Raw genomic sequence first — 22869 nt, 5'->3', positions numbered from 1 at the left:
TTTATGATTGTATTTCCCGGGAGCTGTAAAAGAAGTGTCACACTCATTCTCCTCCTTTTTGGGATGCTCAGCATGATCACAGTGTTTCCTCTGCAGGAGTGCAATAGCAGTTGCATTTGCTTCTCCAGAGGAGTCACAGAGCTTCTTTCCATTTGCAGGCCCCTTTCATGCAATGTGCAGTTTCAGAGCCACTGGTGGGGCTCCATCCCACCAAGCCACATTCTCCCATTGCAGCATTCCCCAGAGAACCGAAAAAAGATTTCTCGCACAGGTCCTGAAAGAAATCAGTGTTTATTCACCAGAAAACAGATTCAAGATCAAACAGCCAAGGTGACCTGTCGTATAAGTCTGTACAAAGAGCATATGACAGGCCATGGAGAGCGCAGGACAAGCACATGTTGCACAGGACAAAGGGTAGATGCAGTAAAATTGGTTTCAGATGATTGTTATTGTATTCAGCAACATCTTTTGTTGCTGTTCCCTTTGCTGTGAAAGCCTATTAATAAATGGAGACAGAGGCCATAATAATAATCTAAAGAACAACTGCTTCACAGTTCAGAGAGTAAATATAGTGCCATGGACCAGTAAGGAAGACGGCTCAATAGCAGAGAACTCAGCACAGACCAGTTAGAACCATTGATAACTCTGCCCATCACAAAGAAGAAAATCAGGGAAAAGAAGGAAGAAAAGCGATAGAGAAGTCAGCAGCAGAAAGCCGAGATGTACAGTAAGTGTGTGCATTGCTCTGTGACCCTCTTTGCCTGTAGTTAGAGGGCAGCGGGGCACATACCCTATTAAAAATCTCTTATAAAACCAGATCTTTTCTCTGTAACCTCTGCTTGTGGTGAGATAAGCTCATAAATGACAAGTCTGGTTCAGGAAAATGTTCTCAAAGTTTTCATTAAACATAAGGAGTAATAAAACATTACGAAAGGAACCCAAGCATTGTTTCTGTTGTAAACTGCAGGCAGTTTACTTCTCAGAGTTTGCTTACCAGTTATGCTTTCTCTGCAAAGCAGATCATTGGCGTCTCAAGTGTCTGCACGTAGCTCAAAATGTAGAGGTATTTCTTGGTGAAAGCCCTGCCTCCTTTGAAAACTCTGAAAGTGTTAATGAGGAAAGACAAGGCAGGCACCTTTCTCCACTCAGTTTTCTTCTCGGGGGGCTGAAATCAGGATGCTGCCTTTGCAGCTGAGGAGAAATATATTGGGCAGTGTGGTGTGTGAAGAAAACCCTCAGCAATCCAAACAGCCCCTCAGCTTCCTGAGAGGTGATATTCTTCATCTTCATTACTGTAGCCAGGAGCCCTTGGAGAGTAATGGATTTAAGAAGCCAGAGGACTCCCGTTTTTGTTCAAAGGAAGGGCAACTGAGATGGATGAATAGGCCCCCATGACCTTTCACCATCCAGATCTTGTGTTGAAGTACTTCCATCAAATTGCTGGGAATCGATGGTTCCAGCACTGGATGTGTCGGACTTGTTAACATTTGATATCCAACTGAGGTATTATAAAATCCTCTGCACTGTTCCCTGTGATCAAAGGCAAGCCCTGTGATCAAAGGTATGTGTTTGAGGATCTTTGACTCCTCCTAGAGAAAAGCACTAGTGATATCCTTACTTGAGTGCTGAATGAATATTTTGCTTACTTTTGCTTAACCTCTAGTACCAACTATTTTTTTAACTGAAATCTTATTTTTTCTGTAATTGTCTCTGTGTTCTCTGAATTCTTCTGCTGCCTCAGTTTCAAAGCACAAGAATCGCTATGTCTCTCAGGAAGTTTCCCATTTCTCCCTGGTCTGGCTGGGATGGCGTTAATTTTCAGCACAGCAGCCCATATAGTCCTGTGTTTTGGATTTGTGTCCAAAACAGCACTGATAACACACCAGTGTTTTAAATGTTGCCGAGCAGTGCTTGCACAGGGTCAAGGCCTTCCCTTTTTCTCACTCTGGCCCCCCAGGTAGGCTGGAGATGGGAAACAGGCTGGGGTGGGATAGCCAGGACAGCTGACTCCAACTGACCAAAAGGATGTTCCATACCATGTGATGTTACACTCAGCAGCAAAAATTTGGGGAAGGGGGAGACTCCAGAGCCGCTGTTGCTCAGGGACTGGCAGAGCATCACTCTGCTGATGGGAAGTGGTGAGATGTGGGTTTTCTTCTTTACTTATAAGTTAAGTATTACCTATTCTCAACCCAGCCTTCTTTCACACCTGTATGCCTGAATATGTCCACCCTGATCAGGACTTACGGATGTCACCTGGCACCCAGCCTACTTTATTCATGTGGAAGCACCGCATCTAGTACAACACGCTGGCCACCGCTAACTTTCCGCAGCCGCCTAACTGCAGCTAAACAGCGGGAATAAGGCAGGAATTTGAAACCCCTTCCCTTCTTGGTACTGACAGCGTGTACCGGACACTCGCCGGGGGCAGTTGAGCCGAGCGCTGCGGGCACCGAGCGCCCTCTGCCGGCCGCCGGAGCCCCGCGCCTCGGAGGGACCCTGTGCTGCGGGGGGGGGCTCCTGATTGCCGGCAGCGCCCAGGGGGGATGGAGTCATGATTCCGCTACCGGACCGGGTGGGAAAACGTCTTCTTCCTGCACCCCAATGGACTGCCTTGTGCACGACCCACTGCTGCAGGGGCTGGGTGGAAAAACGTGATTGAGAGAGGACCCGATTTTTTTTTTCCAAGGGATTGAGCAACCCCTCCCCACTCTTCCCTACTTTGGTTAGGAAATCCATTGCATCTGAAAATCCCCTCTTTTCAACTATTTCCTTGTACTCCTTTTCAGCCCACTGCCTGGTTTCCACTTGGTTGGTTTTCATTTCCTCTTGTATCCAGTCTCAGAACATTGGGTACTCTTTTTCCACCTTTCCCAGTAATACGAGACCCTCTGCCATTGTGTCCTACCTACCCCTTCACACAGTCTTTTTTACCTCCTTTGTTTTATCTACCTGTGTTGTGAGCCCCCCATTTCCATATTTTACCAGGCAGCATAAAGGTGGGTGGTGGTTTTGAGAATGAGAGTGGGGCAAGTACACAGCTAGGGGGATTGCATGGATGCAAAGAAAGGATTCCTGACCACTTTGGTTCTTCCTTGCCTGTGTTTTAACACCAGAGGGGCATACATGTGAAAGGTTAAAACACGCTAGGAAAGAGGTGCTTATCACAAGGCTGAACAGTGAGCTATCACCATCAGTATCTCTAGGCCTTGCCTCCATGCAAACACAGTCATTCGTGATATTATTTTAAAGCCTTAAAGCCTCCCTAACAAATCCCAACCTAATGGGATTTGCTTTTCCTGTCACCCTCCACTACCCGCGGTTGCTTCTTGCAGGCTGCACCAGCCCTCCCAGCACTCCTCGGCTTTCACCCACCCTGCTAAATTATGCACACACATGCTGGGGTCAAAACAATACTGAAAGAAAATAAAGGAGGCCAGGGGAGAGGTGAGGAAATGGGATCGTGCAGGACAAGGGTCATTAAATGAAAGAGGAGGGGGTGTTCTGAGCCCAGAGGAAGCAGGGATAAGGAGGGAGCACTGGCTTACTGACACAGAGGGGAGCAGAGCTCCGACATCTGGGGACTCCACGCGATACAGTGTTTTTAAGAACAGGGTAGACAAACAATCTGTGCAGGTAAAGTGCGGTTGAACCTTCACTGAGGCCTCCTGCAGTCACCTTCCAGACCTGCCTTTGTTATTTCCATCACTCCTGCTCCATAAACAGAGGAGGCCTGTAGCTGTGTGAGAGAGAGAAGCAGATCAAGGGTATTTGGGTGTGGAAGGAACACCCTCCAAGAGCTGAAGGGAGCTTTTATGCTGCAATAGAGCTGTGACTCAAACCCTGGTCCGTGGGGGAGCAGTTCAGTAGCAGCCTTACTCCTTGTTTGTGCCTTTTCAGACTGTCCGTGAGCATCTGGAGGGGATGGAGACTTTTGTCTCAGGGTCCAGTCACAGTACTGTGATCTACACTAAGTCCTTCCTTTTAACCATACTCCCCCCACACACCTTTTCTTTTTCCTGTGACATTACTGCAAGTTTTAGTTAATTATTTCTAATGAGCTTAGAGTAAAAAAAAAAAATAAAAAAAATAAAAAGACTTTTTCATATTTAATGAGCTCACACACCAGAGGCAGTCCAAGTACAAATGGGAAGTGTTCCAGATGCTTCCTGGACTTGTGGCCTCCTGCATCCCAAAACCACATGTCTGGATGTGTCCAGAAAGCCGTGTGCACAAATGCAGCCTGGAGCTTAGTGTACTTAAGCTATCTGGTGTGCCTTTTCGTTGGACATTGTTGCAGGGTTAACACAGGGAGTGCTGCTCCCCGGCTTGCGCTGTGTCTCCAGGGCTGGCACAACGGTGGCAGCACTTCCTGGTCAATCCTGCTCCTGTCCCAGCCTGCTGCCTTGACAAATAGGCTTTAGTGTGGCTCAGGATCTGCATCGAGCTCCTCCTGTGGCTGCTTTCCTCTGAACAAAAGCCCCAAATAGCAGAGACTTCTATATACAGCACAGTGCTAGGGCCTTTAAATAACAGCCTTTATTGCTCATTATTTGCACAGCTACCTTGCAGGAGAAAATGTAAAGGGAAAGCACAGTGCAGGAAATGCTGATGCAGGCATATTTACCCTGGCCTGACTGGCATAGCAGGAAAGAGAGGATACAAGAACTTACAAGATGCAGGGCCACAGCTCCAGCATGGGTGTGCTGTGGAGATCTGACACACACGTATAAGTCACTAAGGGATAATGGTCTGCATTTCACAGGACAGGACCATTCCTCTCCCTCTCCCGGTTCCCCTTCTCCATTTTTATTTGAAGTGAAAAGCAACGAGGAGGGCAGAGCAGTGCTTAAAGTCAAGCTCTCCTCATATATACATAAATATGAATTTAGGTGCCAGACTTCGGATGCCAAAGAATCAAAACATAGCTGCTGCATTGAGGACAAGCAGCACATGCTAGAAACAGCAGCATCGCTATGCATACATCATGCCAGTGTGTCCCCTGCCCTCCTAGTTTTAAGTTAGAGCCATACTCACCTAGAACGGACTTGTTTGCCAGAGGCGAACACGCAAAGCAGCAACAGAGATTCCTTCTGGCCCAGAAAGAGCTGGAATGGCCCAGGCTTGGTGGTGGTGATTTGTACCAGCTGCTCAGGCTCATGCTCTCCAGGTGCTGACGTTACTGAAGCTCCAGTGATTTTGTGTTATAGGGAGAGAAGTGTCTGACCTCAGCTTCACAGCAGGCTGGGCTCACCTAGCTCTGCCAGGCACCTTAAGCCATGTGCATGTTGCATTTGGTATCTTTTAAGTGAGTTCAGAGAAACAGGGGATGAAATTCTTGTGATCAGCTGTGCCAGAGGAAGATGCATGGACAGTCCTTACCCTCTTCTGGTCAGTAGGAGCTCTCTTGGGTTTCAGTTAAATCTGAACTCTGGACTCAGGCCTATTTACAAGTGAATATGCAGATACACCACCAGTCTGAGGAGAAATCTGGGAAATGGCTGCACTTGCAAACCATTCCTTGGCGTTGGGCAGTCTGGAGTCCAGGCTTGGGCCAGTGATGGTGTTGGATTCTGTAAGACCATTCTTATCGCTCCCATCCCTTTATATGGTGGCTGAAAAACCCTGCTGTTTTCACAGGCCCCGTTAGAATCAGCCCTGCTTATATTGAGAAACAATTTTCCTCTCCTGGGAAAAAAGGCTTAGAAAGTACTCTCTCCAGCTACAATGCAATTTTTATCTGACTCGGCCTTGGACAACAGAATGACAAATAGGGTTTTGCAGGTTTTATAGTTCTACAAAACAAAAGAACAAAGAAGACACCGTAACGTGACACAAACATGGAGAAATTCTGCACTGGTTAATCTAGCTCTTCTGCGTTTACAGCTGTTCCTGAGGTTAGATCATTCACTGGTACCTCCTCCTTATACCGTGACCCAGTAAACTCCCCGTTTCCAGCAGAGCACCTAACCATGCAATTACCTGTTAGCATATGTCTAAATAACTTGAAGTTTAATAGGACACACAATTTCAAATCAAACACAGACTTAATGGGTTTGCTGAACAGGCACGGGCATTACAGCTGTAACTGCTTTTGCTGAGTTGGGTCTCAGACAGCTTACGGCAGCTCGGAGAAAGGTCCCATGACCTCTTGCTACCTAAAGTTTCAGGTCTACCTAGAAATTCATAGCAAATGCTCCCTGCTTATTCCAGGGGTTCCTCAGACAGAAGCCTGGAAAACCAAGCCCAGGGAAAGGAGCCTTTGCCTCACTGCTGGTATTCTCTGATGAAACAAGCTTCGTGCTCTACCTGAAGGTTTATGTCCTGATGCAAGCCCATCAGGCAGTTATCACATGCTTGCAGACGCCATTCATTGGACACCCAATGCAAAGGGGTCAGCCTGTACACAGCCTGGTACAACCCACTGAACATCCCTCTGGTGATCCCCTGGAATGGACAAGCTGCAATAATGAGATGGATCCCACATCAGGAAAGCCATCCAGAGGGACCTTGACACACTTGTGAGGTGGGCTGATGCCAACCTCATGAAGTTTAACCATGCCAAGTGCAAGGTCCTACACCTGGGTCGGAGCAATCCCAGGCACAGCTACAGGTTGGCCAGAGAAGAGATTCAAAGCAGCCCTGTGGAGAAGGACTTGGGGGTGTTGGTTGATGAGAAAATGAACAAGAGCCGGCAGTGTGCGCTTGCAGCCCAGAAAAGCCAACCCTATCCTGGGCTGCATCAAAAGGAGTGTGACCAGCAGGTCGAAGGAGGTGATCCTGCCCCTCTACTCTGCTCTTGTGAGACCTCACTTGGAGTATTGTGTGCAGTTCTGGTGTCCTCAACATAAAAAGGACATGGAACTGTTGGAGCAAGTCCAGAGAAGGGCCATGAGCATGATCAGGGGACTGGAGCACCTCCCGTATGAAGATAGGCTGAGGAAGTTGGGGCTGTTCAGCCTGGAGAAGAGAAGGCTGTGTGGAGACCTCATAGCAGCCTTCCAGTATCTGAAGGGGGCCTATAGGGATGCTGGGGAGGGACTCTTCATTAGAGACTGTAGTGACAGGACAAGGGGTAATGGGTTAAAACTTAAACAGGGGAAGTTTAGATTGGATACAAGGAGGAAATTCTTTCCTGTTAGGGCGGTGAGGCACTGGAACAGGCTGCCCAGGGAGGTTGTGAATGCTCCATCCCTGGCAGTGTTCAAGACCAGGCTGGACAGAGCCTTGGGTGATATGGTTTAGTGTGAGGTGTCCCTGCCCACGGCAGGGGGGATGGAACTTGATGATCTTAAGGTCCTTTCCAACCCTAACGATTCTATGATTCTATTCTATCTTGGACAGGAGTCACTGTGTTGGGAAAGATCAGCAACAGAACCAGGAAGGTCTTACTCTCCCTCTGTTGAGAGGAGTTGAGGAGCCATTGACCTGCTCCATGGTATTATAAGGGACCCTTTGCAGACACTCCTCCTGTTTGCTCCTGAGCAAACCTCATGGTGAAAATCAGACACAGCCCAAAGGGCAAGTTCTGTTACTGGGAACAGGTGGTGATTTAAGCATCTTAACATGTATTAAAGGAAGAAAGGATAGGGAGCAAATGAAATGAGGGCTCAGACATAAAGAAAAGGAAAACCAGGCTGGTATTTGCAGCTGATCCCCACACTTGAAGTCAGCACAGCAGGACATAGCAGGGAGCTCTCAACAGAGCTGAACACAGCAGCTCTGAGCAGCCTCCTGTGCTTCAGTGAAACCCAGAACTGGACATCTGAACACAGATGGTTTTCTTCCCTGGGAAAGAAATACATCTCACAAACCTAAACAACTAAAGGGAAACCATCTATTATTAATGATAGTGTTACTGCTGCTTTCCAATAGACTGAGGAGATTAAATAAGACAAACTGAAAACTAACCAGATGCTCAGACCAAACTTGAGCTAGCGAGAAGACACACAGGCACACAAACTTTGCAGTGACTTAAAACAGTTTAATGTAATTCCAAGACAAAGTGTGATTACATTTCTACACATATACAATATGCATATGTGAGTTGACAAATTCTGATTAATAACTCGTTTCACCTCAGAGACCGAAAAAATGATCAAAAAGAAACCGTGAATAACAAGCTATAACATAGTTCACCACAACGGGACCTCCTTTCTCACCCTACAGTTAGTAATATTACAATTAAAATAACTATATTCTTCTATAATGTATTTTCTGTTAAAATCATCTCATAAATTTACAATGCTATTATTAGTTTCCAAGACTAATATAAATTCACTCCATTTTTCTACAACGAAAATGATTATTAATTAGAAGCACACAACGTCATGATGAAAAACACAAGCATTTCTTTTTTTTTTAGTAGCAAGAACTTGATTGGTTAAGAATTAGTTTTCTTGTAAAACATTCTAAAGCCAAGTAAAATATCCATTCTTATAACATACCTATAATATGAGACTAAGGAATAGGTTACATATAGGTCTACAACACATCAGTTTGTTTTTGTTTTTTTCTTTTAAAAGAAGAAAGACATATTACCAAAAGAAAAAGAAAAATAAAGGAAAAAAAGGAAGGAAAAAAAACTCCAAAACAAACCCAAAAGGAAAAGAGAAAGGGACAATTCACGTAGGAAAGAAGCTGTACACAAGAAAATACTGTTGCACACAATAATTTCCACAAAGATTAACATGGATTAACACTCTTATTACAGAAACCGTACAGTGAAGGAACACAACGGCTCAGGGCTTTCGTGGGGTTACTGGGCTGAGATGATGCTGTAGAGAAAGAACCGCTTGAGGTCCGGAGCTGGGGCAGGGGCATCTTCTCCCTTGTGATTGTGGCAGCTTTTCACAGCCCTCCCCCAACTTCCCCTTAGTAGTTTTGGTGCAGTGTAGATTAACTTCCACTTTCCATCCAGAGTACGCTGGGCTCGTGGGCAGTCGAAAGGCATCAATCATTCCCTCCGTTTCCCCCCCTCCTGGCTTTACATGGGGTTTACAGCTCACAACTGTTTCACCCATTGGTTCGTTTGATCTACCCAAAGTCTAGACTCTCCACCTTCCGAGATGCCCCTCTTTCTTCTCTCTTTCTTGCTCCCTCTCTTACTCCCTCTCTCTCTCACGCACACTCCTTTAATAAAGCTATTAACGACACTTCCTCTCCTTTCAGAAATTTGATTTGGTATGAAAGATACAGGCTACATTCTGGTTCTGCCCAAGTAGAATCTGGTACCCAAAATGCCTCGATTGCTCTGTTGGTGAAACATGGGATGAGGAGATCCTTTTTTACACCTGAAATGGTTGTGCCCTGGAAAATCCGTGGAAGTTTTGTTTTGAGAAGGATACAGAGCAAAAAAAAAAAAAACAACAAATAAAAGAAAATAAAGAATCAAACACGTAAGGGTCGTGGGGGAGAAAAGCCAGAAGTGTTGTACGTAACCACGTGAGGTGGAGGCATTGCAGAAGCGCTTTATTTCCTTGCTGAGGGCAGAGGTGCTGTATGTAACCTTTCAGACCCTGCAGGATGTGTGTTGCCAGTGCCAGAAACCCCTTCTTGCCTAACTAACTAACTGCAAGCCAAGGTATTCAACACGGCTCTATGGCTCCTTCATGTGAGTGTGCTAGTATCTGTGGGCCTGACTCCCCCCATGAGAACAGAAGGCCAGGCAGGTGCTGGGGGCAGTGAAGCCTGTGGGTTGGGTGGCAGTGCATGGTGAGGAAGAGTGGATGTTTTCCATCTAGCCCGAGCCCTGCTGACAGTCCTGGCTTGCCATGTGATACGTTATCGCTTTGGTAATGGGGGTGATGGGATGGGCATGGCAGCCCCAGAACGGTGCTGAGAGGAGGAGGAGGCAGGATGCACTCCCCCAGCCCCACCGCTGCTGATTGTACTGGGAGCAGCACAAGCACCCAACTGCACAGCATCGCCCATCGCCCCTTTTCACCACCTCTGCTCTAGGCTGGCTGATACAGCCCCATCAGGCATGATGGAAACACGAAAGGAGCCCTCCCAGGAGTACGTGAGCTCCACAACTGAAGCTTGGTTCTTCAGAGGTATTCAGATACGTATTTTAAATGCCAATTCCTGTACTTCCATGACCTCAGAGTACCATTTTGGATAGCAGACATTTATACCACGTTCACTGGTTACCCAAGTGAAAGAACACAACAGACAAAACTAGACAGCTAAGTGAGACTGGGGAGGAGGGAATGTGATATATGAAAATGCAAAGTACAGGGTAACAGCACTGACGGGAACTGGCATGGGCTGAGAAAACACAGTTGACAAGGAGATGGTCAGTGAACTTTGTGTTTCATTTACTGGTTCAAAACATGTCTGTGGTGGTAAGCATTGCTTGTAAGAAAGGGGTGAACACATGAAAGCCAAATTACAGCATTATTGCCTCCGAGTGGCTGTCACACACATGCACACAGACACTCACACACAACACCCTGACCCCCCCCCCCCCCCAAATAAAAACAGGCATTCACTAACTCAGGAATTAATAGTTTGGCTAATGATTTATCAACAGTACAACGTAATCCTTCCTTTGAATATCCTTCATTCTCCTGATGCGGGTATCTTCATCCAGATGAGGATCCTACATAGAACAGTGACTTTAGCATCGTGCTCCCTGCTTCAACCCAAGGAGCCTGATAAACCACGTTATTCAAACAAGCAAACAAACAAGTAGCTTATCTGTTGGACTAAATCTTCAGAGTGGTGGAGTGTTTTTTCGACCAGACTTTGGAAATACAGTGGACTATACTTGATCTCTGGACTGACTTTCCAACACTATGTTATATCTCGAAACAGAATATACATATTAAAGACACACTTGGACTGTTCCATTTTTAACGGGCAAAATTAAAAAGAGGCAGCTGTATTGAGTTTTTGAAGGTGTCACTTATAAACACAAGATTTCCCTTAAAAAGTACCAGTTTAAATGTAAACTATAAAACACTGTCATAACTATAAAATGTAGCCAGAAAACTGTTTAAGTAGCCACAGTCTATTATTCAGTTCATATTGATTTAAAATGTGACTCATTAAATATCGTCTAGAAGGCCAAAGCATTTTACAGTAGCTATAAACATATATACTTACATGTGCATTTTAACATCACAATTGATTAAAATACATAAAAGAGTAATCTATTCCTTGGTTTAATTTCTTTTTTTTTCTTTTCTTTTTAAAGATTCACTGTCTTCAGAATTCACTCAAGCAACAATGACCAGGGTGGGCATTTATCGCTATTCCGCCCCTACGGAGTTCAGAGTCTTTGAATCAAAGTTCAAGCTGGCTACATGTTTTCAAAAAGGCTAAAACCAGGATGAATGCCCACATTTGAGGTAATTATTGCCATTAGGTCACAGTTTGCGTAATAGAAGTGTATTTAAATCCTTCTCTTTAAAAAAACAAAGGTATCCCGCAGTGCTGGGGGGTACCTTTTGAAGCAATCAGAATCCAGAATCCTGATCAGTGGGTTTGCTTCCAAAGGAGTTGGCGGTCCCGGAGCACCAGGCTACCCTGGGACAGCCTAGAGCTCAGGCCAGCAAGCCTGCAACAAGCCAGTTTTAATTTCTTTTTAAAGGAAAAGGAAACAAAAGGAAAACCAGAGATGCCATAAAATAGATGGGTATCGTTTCTGATCAGAATCCCATACTGAAGCTTTCCTATCTGTCTTATTCCTTTCCAACCAGTTTGCTGGAAAAAACAGTAATAAAATCAAAACGCATCGGCATTAAATATTAACTCTATGCCATCACTGCAAAAACTCCTTGGTTATGTTCTGGAAGTGGGATAAGGTTTGCTTTTGCTCTGAGCATTGTTGCCCCATTGCTTCCTGTTTTAAAGAGGAAACCTTGTTTAAAAAAAAGAGAAAGAAGAAGAAGAAGAAGAGGAAGAAGAGGAAGAAGAGAAAGAAAGTTAAGAAAGGAAAGAAAAGAAAAAAGGAAAGAAAGGAAAGGAAGGAAAAGATGGAAAGGAAAGAAAGGGGAAAAAAGTAATCCCTGGCTGTCAGAAGTACACACAAGTATTTACAAGGTTTGTGTGAATCTGCACACAGTTCCCCTCACAGCGAAAGAGTTAAGAACAGAGATGTCACAATATTTATCAGTGCAGTAAAAAATATCATTTTTGGAAAAAAATATACCTTTAGTATTGCCTTTCTTAGCTTAACTATGATAAGCAAAAGATTAAAAACAAAAACTTTTATCTTCAAACACACATGAATAGTCTGTTATAGCAGCACTGCTAAAACTGGAAGGACAAAGCTAACCCGTACATGAGAAACAGGAGCTCCAAACCATAAATGCTGAACACAAATCCTCCTAGTACTCTTCCTAAGACTTCTGATGAACCAAGACAATCTGCCATTCAAATTTCACTCTTGACACACACAAATGCTCTAAACCATGTCCTCCAACTGAAAACATTTGACGCACACAGAGCACAGCACGGGTCACCTCCAGTCCACTTCTCACACCTGCACCAGCAGCTTCTCACAGGTAACCACTACTTCTGGGTCACTCCCAGCAATGCCATTTGTCACAGGGGGAAAAAGACACCTTCAGCACTGAGTCCTGGATTAGCAGAGCTCCTCCGCACGCTGCCAGCGCTTCCTTCGAGGGGCTGCCCCTGTGGTGGGTCTCACTGCGTGCCTGCGGTGGGTGGTGAGCGCAGTGGCATCACGGTGTCTCTTGCAGGTAGTGTTCCTGGGTGGAGGGAAGGAGGGACTATGGGGATGGGGACCAGCCTGGATTGGCCAGTGCCTTCTGTCCAATGCATTACTCCAGCAAGGAGCCTGCACACAGCCATCTACTGCCATCATGGCTTCAAGCACCGCTGTACAACAGTGTAGCTTGCTCAACATCAGCAGCCCAGGGTGAAACTGTCACTGTTGTGAGAGGCAGCTTTGTTGGAGCACAGCAGTGGGGAAACCCCAGCAGTGCAGATCCATCTTTTCCTCCCCACCTACGGAGGGAGCAGAGTGATTTGTAGGCATAGAAACGGGCCACAAGAAGTAAGCTGTGGGACTCCTCCTCACAGGAGCACTGGCAAGACATAGGGATGGGGGGTGACATGGATGAGGGCCCTGGACCACAGATCAACTGCTTTGAAGCTCCCACAGCAAATTAGACCACAGCAGGGACAACTGTCAGCAGGAAGGGGGAAGTCACTTCCTTTCCACATATTTCCTTTCTGCGTTGCCTACCCTCAACAAAGACTATTCCTGCAGACTTTGTGTACAGGTATCAAGGACTTGGTCCACAAGTAGCACTGCAGATCTCTGATAGGCTGATTGCCAAGCCATGGAAGAACGCACACCCAAGTCCAACATCCTTGCTCAGCTGTGCCTGGCCCAACCACGGCAGCTCTGTTTGGGTCCAACCCACGGAACAAAACCAGCATCTTAAATTCAGGAAAGGAAACACTACAGAAGCATGCAGAGCATCCATAAGCTTATCCCCACTACGCAGCTCACCATTTCCACACCTCATTGTCGCCACTGAAACACTTTAATCAATGTGAACAATAATGAGAGAAGAATAAAGTTTTCGACATCCCCCTAACATTTAGGATAGCAGCAATATTTAGTGTGAATTTCTCTGCTTGTCAAGCTAGCTACTCAAAATGATAAGAAAAAGAAGAGAAAGGAAAGATGGAGTTCCACAGTGTATCCCCATTGCCTGGTGGTCATGATTTTCATTTCATTTCTGAAGTGTTTGTGGGTCTCTTTTTCTCTCTCTCTCTCAGTATCTTTGGTTAAAGAAAAAAACAGGTTTATTGCCCGTTAAGTTTGCTAATGGAATTTCCTTCAACCCAAATTACAAGACATCATCCCTTCAGAGTATAAACACAGAAAAATGTCACAAACAGAAGTGTCCCTTTCTTGGAATGTTTTGCGTATTACGACAAAACTACTAGAGAAAGTGAGTGAGAGACAGAGAGAGAAAGAGATCTGCCAAGGCCCAATTTGCTGGGTGCAAGCAGGTACAGCTCTCCTGAGGAAGATGCAATTGCATTTGCTCTCTCAAACGACTGGATTTGGCCCAGTCTGCAGTGAGAAAGTGCTCCCCTTCAGGTTTTCCATTCTGCTCATGTTAGTGGCTCTCTCCCCTCCCTCCTCCAATCTGCTTTCACAGCAGGACTTTGAACATACACCTCCGAAGAGAGGCAACGTCCGTGCTTCATTCTGCTTCCAGCACAAGAACGCAAGACGAGATAATGAGGAAAGGGATCGCCTTTTCACTGTGCCAACCCTAAGCTGCCCATAGAACTTCCAGTATCTAAACATTTACCTCCCCTCTCAAGTTCCCATGCTGTTTACCCCATGCACACAAAGAACACCAACCCAACCACGCCAATCTCATTTTGAGCACAAGCCGGTTGTTACTACGTAGGTGGCACCAGCAGCAAGCAAAGCTTTTGATTCCTCTGCTGACCTCACCATGTTTCCCCTGTGACTAATCATACCACCTTTTCCATACTATGCCTTCAGGCAGGTGTGAGGGAGGAGGTGTTGCTCAGCTCCCCATACCCACCAGAAAACACAGCTCTCACGTGGCGTCACACCATCAAAGCGATTCAATGGCTGTGTTGTTCATCCCCTGCAATCGCTGTGGCCCATCATCATCATCTGACCACCTACAGCTGAAAGATCGGCAGCTCCAGGATGAAAAATTGAGCTCCTCCCAATGGGAAAGAGGGCTCCTCCAATACACACCATGCCCCTTCTCACTGCTAGCCTGCACTGTTGTAACAGCTTCACTGCCAAATGCACCCCAAAAATCAAATTTGAGCACTCGTGGGACAGCAAGTCAGATGGGTATGCAGGGAAAAGGCAATTAATACAAGTAAAACATTACTGTGATTGAGATTGCAACCTTCCATGCTTCACTGGTCCTAGGCCAGAGGAGCGCATAAACAAGTAATTAACTTGAAGGGTTTAAGTCTGTTCTTTCGAAAAGCACTCAAGTGCATGATTAAGTTTAAGTCTCTGCTGAAGTCCTACCCTATTTTTTAATGGAATTTAAATTGAGCCACTGCTTCCCCCCATTCTAACAGAGCAGGCAATGCAAATGAAAGCATGAACATTTAAACTCTAGAAACCAGAATAGCTTAACAAATTCCACTACAAATAATTATAAAAGAAAGGAAAATCTACATCAAAAAAGACCTCAACAACCCCCTAAAAGCAAATTAAGCATCCTGGCCCTGTGAACAGCTGCACTGAGAGTGGAAGAGCAGGTGAGGAACCCTGCCTTGTCTGCAGCCATGCTTGACCCAGGTTAGTGCCATTCCATGGGCACCAGTGTCCTTTATCCAGTGATGGGACTGAGAGCCACACTCAGGCGCTTCTGCCATGGCTCCTCTGATAGCCCTGTTTCTGGAGAGCCATCTATCTGCTTTCTCCTTTGGGAAAACCAAATCCTTATGCGTGTAGCATGGCTTTGGATTCATTGAAAAGGCCCAGTGATCATGGCCTAGAGCACAAATAGGTCTTGATCTCATACAAATATCCCATCGACGAAGTGATAGTGAGCTGGATCCTAGGGCACTAAGGTCGTTACATGCCTTTGATCCAGCTCTCCTGACAGATCATTACATTAGCTGCTGTTTGGTTTTGGCCTAATGAATGAATGTTTCTGGACTTCTCAAAATACAGATGTGACCTGAAGGATAACTCCTGTCCCTCAAGGCTGTAACCACCCTACTTCCCCTAAGTTAGTGGCAGAGTTCTCATCCTCAGGACAGTGTTGTTTCCCCTTCCTCCTGCAGTTTTCACAAACAAAGAAACCCTTCCAATGCCACTGATGAAGAGAAATAAAATTAATGACAATAACAACAAAACTAAGAGAAAAAACCTAAACCACAAAGACTAAGGAATGCGTGTGCAATTAAAAACCAGAGCAAAATACAATAATAATAAAATAATAATCATAATAACCATACAATAAAATCACATCTTTCCTTTTCATGACACAAGCAGCATGACGCTCTCGTTCCTGAACTGGTGGAAGAGGAGAGGAATGCAACAGAGAGAGCAGGGCTTTATTGTCCTGCCTCAGATGAAAGGGGATGTGTTGTCTTTCCGTAGGAAGAGGGGGTTAAGGTGCAAAGGCTGCTGAGAGATCGCATCCTCATCTACACTATACTGAACTAGAAAGAAGGTCAGGCAAGAGGAGAAAACTGTGCAAGGGTAGCCCAGGAACCAGAGCTGGCAACCAGGGAGGGTATTTGGTGGTTTGCCAGAAGACAACAGCCTTGTTGAACAGCCTGTATATAGCAGGATCCCTTCTTCTTCCAGACCAGCCAAGCACTTACCACAAGACAATACACTTGCCTTTCTGCCAGCTTTTCCCACCTGAGAAAGCCTCCTTCCCCGCTGCCACCCAGGGAACCCAGCCCTCGCCCCTGGGCTGAGGAACTTGCTGGTTTCCGGCATCTTCTGAAACACCTGAATACTCCATGCTCTAGTTAAAGGGAAATGTAGAGTGGAATCGAGCAGCCACACAGACTTCAGCCTTCACGGAAACCTTCTATCAGACTCTCTTCTCTCCTTCCTCCCCAGGCCATCTGCAGGCGTGGGTACTCCAGAGACACTTCCAAGTACTGATGCACCAACGAAACTACCCTCTGCACCGAACCCAACTGTGGGAAAGGCTCTCTTTAGACATGGTTAGAAAACAAGATAACCATAGAGCGTTCTAGGCATGGAGGACCCATAGAACTACTGTGGTCTCTGGTTCCAGGGTCACTCTGCTGCCACAGACAATGTGTTGGGCCATATGCGACAAGGCAGGAGGGGAAGTGTGCAATGCCACAGCTACGTTAGGGTGGGTAAGGCCCAGTGTATTACAATATTCTTTTTACTTAAGAAACCTGAGTTTGACGCTCTCAGCTGGATTTTCTCATGTTTGTTTTGGGGCTCCAGTCCTTTCCTGACCCCCTCTCATCGACAGACGTAGTGAGAGATGCTGGCAATAACTTGTGTTTCCCCCTTTCACGGGCTAAAGTTTTGTTCCCATTTCAGACACACCACTGGGACAACCCAACAACTCCACTGAGAATGTTGGCAAACAGCAGAAGGTGAATTCAATTTCTGGGGAGAAAACCTGCTATTTCCACAGGACAAAACCAGACCAGTCCACAGATGAATCCCCAGACCCTCTGGGAGTCACCCTGGGTCTCACAACCAACCCAGTCACTTCCAGCCCATCCAGTGCTCAACAGAACACCCAGCTGTATGCACTTCTAACCCCGATGAGCCTCCCCAACACCTCAGCAAATGATCTAAGATTGATGACGTGGGAGAAAAAAACCCACCACCATCACTACCAGAAGAAGAAAATCGGCGATAACAACCCAAAATAAAAAAAGCAAAGAAGAGCTGAGAGTAAATTCCGACTAGCCTCAGTCAGTTCCTAGGAGTACCAGTGGAAGTAAACCCTTAAACCGCATCTGTAGTTTGGTAAGGCACTACGAGGGAATGATGTAAAACTAAGACTGTGACAGTTGTAATGGCTGTGCCGAGGAACACACCACAGAGAGAAGGCAGCATCTGCACACACACGCACACACGCACGCACACACGTACATACCTGGACAATCACATTTGTTACATGCCTATGTTATATCACTTTTCTTTGTGCAATCACATTGAGGAATAGTCTATTGGTATCGTTGAAGTTCAACACAAAAAGAGTAAAAAGGGCTTATGACCTGTATAGTGCTACATTCTACCGGGGCAGGGGGGTAGCTAAAATGTCTCCTCCTATACTAAAACGGCTAGGGACTGAAAAGGAAGAATTCCAAATAAAACAAAATGAAACACAACTGAAATCCAACATACATTATTAGAGATCTCGTTTAAGAACAGCATTTGTCAGGGATTTATCCAGTGTGTTCAAGGAAAGGGAGAAACATCCCCATTGCTTCTGCTCTCAACCAGTGCTGCACGGCCTCTTTTGCCTAGGTCTGTTTAAACGTTGCAGCGCTAGATCCAAATTTACAGCACTGGGACAACACTTCCTTCTCCTCCCTCAGCCTCCCTAACCCACTTTCTGTTTCCAGGAAAAAAAACCACCAAATTTATGTATGCTTTGAGATACAAAGAGCACTGCAAAGATGGGGTATAAACTCTTTGAAATGCTGGATAAATCCCCAATCCATATACCTACTGGATTAAAAACCTAATGGATTTCATTGTAGGTGTTCTGGACAACAAATTTCTAAATGTAGCTCACTATTGGATGAAAATAACCTTTAAAAGTCTGTTGGTGAAGTTCTTCAAAAGACAGGACCTGCGGAAGGGTCCTTCTGTTTCTCTCTTTCTCTCCCTAGTTTGGTGCAGAATGGTTGGTTTTTGTGGTTTGTTTTATATTTTTTTTTCTGTTCTTTTTTTTTTCCATTTTCTTTTTTTTTTTTTTTAAATAAAAAGTGTAGAATTGGTTCTCCCCTTTCTTTCCTCTTTTTCGTTTCTTCCTTAAAGTCTCCTTCGTTCAAGTTTCATGCGAGCCTCCCATTGTATTATTAAGTTTGTCCTGTTCTTCAGTACAAAAGCAGCCGCCTCACTTCCCCGGGGATGGGTGCGTCTCTCACTCCTTATTCCAGTGTTTAGATGTAAGGGTACTGGTTGACCTTGGTGGGGCTCAGTGGGTATCCAGTGTAGACTGTGGAGGCTGGAGAAGCACTGATATAGGTCTGATGGGCAAACTGAGCCTGGTACTGGCTCGGCTGGATGGTGGGTGAGGGCAGCACCCGCGGGCCCATGCTGACGGGGACCTGGTGGACGATGCTGGCGGGGTAGGTGGTGTGCTGCACGGCGTGCCGTGCAGACCCTTGCGAGGCCACCAAGTGCGCGACGGTGCCCGTGGAGCCCAGGGCGGCGGGGGCCGTGTATGTGTAGAGGTGGGGCTGGGTGGGCAGGTGAGCAGCGGCAGCCGCGGCCAGGTGAGGATGAACTGTACCGTGGCTGGGACTGTTGTGCGGGAAAGAGTACGGGGCCTGAGCTATTGTTGGAGTGATGTAGGCTTGCTGTCTCCGGTGACTCCCTGTGCGATCGGTCGTGATGTGCTGCTGGGCCTGGATAAAGACAGCAACAGTGATAAGTGGTTACAACACAGGAGATGGCTCTTTACCACCTCAGCGGTGCCTGGGAGCCTCCCTGTGACACCAGGGAAGTCCCCTGTGCTCCTCCTGACACCCTCAGCATCACCACAGTCTGCCCTTGGAAATGGGTGACAGCAAAGGGTCCCTCCCAAGCCTAGAAAGTCCTTGTGGTTTTGTACATTCACCTGAATGGCCCCCAAAAGGACAACGGAATCCCCCAGTTTGAGCCACAGCTACCACAAAGACCCAACCTTGGACGCCCAGCTCCTAAGAACATCTTCCACAAGTCCAGTCACACGCACACGGCTTTTATTAGTGAACTCTCTGCTGAAGAAACATGGTGTGCTGATAGCTCAGGGGGATGAAGCTGCCTAGCCATGCCTGGAAGAGCCAATTTGGTTTTGCTCTTTTTAGGTCTTTGCAATTGCCATTTCCTCAGTTAGTAAAAATAACTACTTTAAAGACAAAACCCTCAGCTTGATCAGATCCTGCAGCCTTCATGTAATCAGCCATAATGACTTGAGCACAGGCAACTTCTAGCAGTAGGACAGCAGCAATGTACTTTTTCAGGGATTTCCTAAATTGTTTTTTTTTATTTTTTGCATTGCACAATAATGTCAAAGAGTTTTCTCAGTCATTTGTAGTCAGAGTATTAAATAACCCATCAAGTAGGAATTAGAAGGCCAGAAGGGCAATGCTCCCTGTTATTTAATTCTATTCTTCCAAGCCCTCTCATCCTCTTTGTAAGCAAACCCTGCACTGTCATTGTGGTCTGAAATGCGGCAGCCACACTCTTCCCCCACTCTTGGAAACTGCATCTTGCCCACTTCCTCCATTTCCACTCACTTTTATTTCAAGTTTGTTTAAATTTTAACATTTCAACTATATCGGGGGGGGGGGGGGGGGGGGGGGGGGGGAAGGAGCATTCTTCTCCCCCCAGTTATTATTCAAAAAACCCAACCCAGTTCTGCTTATACCCAGCTCTGGATACAAGCCAGCACTGTCCCCTGACTCTCCAGACTCTCTCCTCTTCAAACACTGATAACTGTGCTGAAAATTCCCAACTCCCATTACCTCACCTCAGGGAAGAGAGATGCCCCAGGTGCAGTACCTGGATAGAGCATTATTTACTGAAGCTCCCTGGGTGTTTTGATCACAGTCTCTGAAACACCTTGAGAACAGCATGCTGCCAACTAATGGGACCTACCCCGCGTTCAGCTCAGGTTTACCATGGGATAGGTGAAACTCATGAGATCATGTATGTGCTCAGGGGCTCTGCTTTGCCTTGTCCCACCTGATGGGGACGACTTCTCTCCCAGCTCTGCAGCTGGGCTGATGCACTCCTTTCACTTGGAAGATACTGCCCCCTCAGTTACCTATAGCTAAGGAGAATTCAGTCCTTCCTACACAGTCCTGCTTCATCCTTTGTGTCTGAGCTACTGCACCTTCTCTCTTACAGTATTACACCTCACTCTGTTAGATCATCTGACTTCAAAACACACGGTAGGAGTACTCAGGGGTGGGATGTGCACTACCTCTGGTGCCTGAGCTGGAAGATCAAGGCCTGCAGTGAAGCTGAAACAAGTCAATCAAACTCGAGATGAGGCCCAACTACCATGAGACTGGAATGGGACAGCCCATGCTGGAGGAGCAGTAGGTAATGGCTGGATGATGCACCACCAAAATCAGTCTCAGCTGACTTACCTGACTTAGATTAAGAGGCTGCTGCTGCTGGAAATGTGCTCCTGGTCGCTGCTGCCTATAGGCAACGGCTCCAGACGAGCTCCCTGAAGAGTGACCGCTGGTGGAGGTCACGGTGCTGGAGGACTTGGACTTGTAGGAGGATGAGTGGTGACTGGTGGTGACTGTGCCAGGAAAGGAAACACATTTGTAGCTTACATCACATTCTTTAATTGCTCACCCTACCTTTTTCCTCACTGAATCTCTCCTCCAGAGTGGCTTTTGGGAGGAGACATACAACAGAAGCTGGGTAAGAAAACGGTTTCTCTTAATTAACAGAATACCTCAGCAGCGGTTCATATACATGGCCAGCCTGCTATCCTAGAGGCAGACAAGCAGACCCAGTATTTGGACCCAAACCGGGCCTGGATAAGGCTTTACAGATCCTTCAGAAGTGTGAGAAACTTTTCTGCCAGCAGAAATGTACAATGGAGGTACAAATTCCAAGGAAAGGACGGAAAGTACAGTGTGCACAGCACAAAAAAGCCCTGGCTTGGCTGACTTCATGGTGGGTAGAAAGGGAGGGAGAAGGAGCTAGTGGGGAGCTCACCCTCTGAGCCTTTGTGTACACCAGCAGTGCGTCAAAAGAAAGGACTGCCAAGTAGCTCAAAGCCAATTGCTTCAGGCCAGACTTCCACCATAAGCCCCTTTTCAACACTTTGTACTATCTAGCATTGCAGAGGCTCAGGAGGAGCAAACCTCATTGGTCCATAATGAAGATCCTGAGAAATGTTCTTCCCAGAAACGTCAACAAATCTGGATGAAAATGAACATGTGTTTTCAATCTCTTACCCATTTTAAAGTAAACCTATGGAAAGGCAAGGCAGCAAAGGTTCACACTTGTATTTGGGAGCCTTTCACATCAAATGTTGAGCTAAAGGCTGCATTCTGTTCTTGCACTGGGACTGACACTTGCCCCTGTGACTCCTGAGTGTACCAGGGCATCTAAGTAATGCTATATGGCTCCCAAGAACAGATGTGTCACTTGAGAGAAGGGCAGGAGCACGGTTTCTTTGGAAAACAAAACAAACAAACAAACAAAATGAAACCGAACAATGAGATTCTTCCAAGATAAATCATTTATTTCTTACTAATTGTCTTGATGGAAGAGGTGCAATTTACCTGGTGCCAGGCTATCGCACTCTACCAACACCTCACTGGCCTGGGTTTTCAGTGGTGGCACGATGATGGTTCGGGGGTTCCCACTGCAGTGAGTCTCTGGAACCCCTTTGGTGTCATAGGTGTTCCCGTTATTCTGCCCTGTGCGATGCTGCACGGCGTAAGGGCTGTTGTTGCTGGAGGAATCGGAGTAGGGGGAGTCATGCACGGTGACACAGCTGATGACATTCTTCCTCTGCTTGGACAAGGTGCTGGAACACAAGCACACAAGTGGGAAGAGTGAATGGGCAACCATTGACTTGGAAGCCACTGTAAGACTCTGCTCATGGCTGCTTAAGCCAAATCCCAGTCTTCAGAACTCACTCGTTGCTATTCCAGGAAAGCCTTTGTGGAGGTCAAGGAGTGAGTAAGACATTGTGCATAGATCTTGTATTCACGCTGCTTAGAATAGCACTGAACCAGACTGCCAGATATATTTTCAGACTGCTTTTTATATACGTGTGCAGTAGCAGCCCAGCAGTTATACTATGCTTTGTTGCAAGTCTCACCACCCACACAAAAACGTGGTGGTTTCTCCCAGACTCCCAGCAATGGTTTAATAATAGATGCTATGACTTTTCATGCTTAAATCCCGTGAATCTACAAAATGCACTCCGTTCTATTTACCTATATGGTACAATGGGCAAATACTCGCAATAAGCATATGAACCTGAGGAACGAATGATGAAAAAATGAGTAAAGTATGTAATGCTTTTTCTTTTCTCTGAATACACACTGGGTCTCCTGCCTCTGGTCCTGCTGCAGCTATTCTATCTATGACATCGAAAAAGTGATTAACGAGGAACATCAACACTTCTAAGATTAGAATTAGAAGTTCATTAGACTAGACTG

At 46.1% G+C, this 22869-nt stretch overlaps 1 protein-coding gene across 9 annotated transcripts in view; it reads right to left on the bottom strand.

Moving 5' to 3' along the window:
• Nucleotides 1–7963: 7963 nt before the first annotated feature.
• The window catches only part of HIPK2 (homeodomain interacting protein kinase 2), a 138258-nt gene continuing 123352 nt past the window's right edge, over nt 7964–22869 (bottom strand). For all 9 annotated transcript variants that reach the window (XM_062616392.1, XM_062616396.1, XM_062616397.1 and 6 more), the window contains 3 exons: nt 21982–22229; nt 20824–20984; nt 7964–19092 (listed from right to left, as the gene is read on the bottom strand). In XM_062616392.1, the coding sequence (XP_062472376.1) occupies nt 18625–19092; nt 20824–20984; nt 21982–22229 (877 nt within the window). In that variant the 3' untranslated portion in view covers nt 7964–18624. The remainder of the gene's footprint in view (nt 19093–20823; nt 20985–21981; nt 22230–22869) is intronic.

Source organism: Pezoporus occidentalis, unplaced genomic scaffold (genome assembly GCF_034315485.1).
Source record: "Pezoporus occidentalis ecotype Australia unplaced genomic scaffold, CSIRO_AGI_Poc_V1 ctg19, whole genome shotgun sequence".
Classification (NCBI taxonomy): Eukaryota; Metazoa; Chordata; class Aves; order Psittaciformes; family Psittacidae; genus Pezoporus; species Pezoporus occidentalis.
This window is presented reverse-complemented; position numbering and strand designations above follow the sequence as displayed.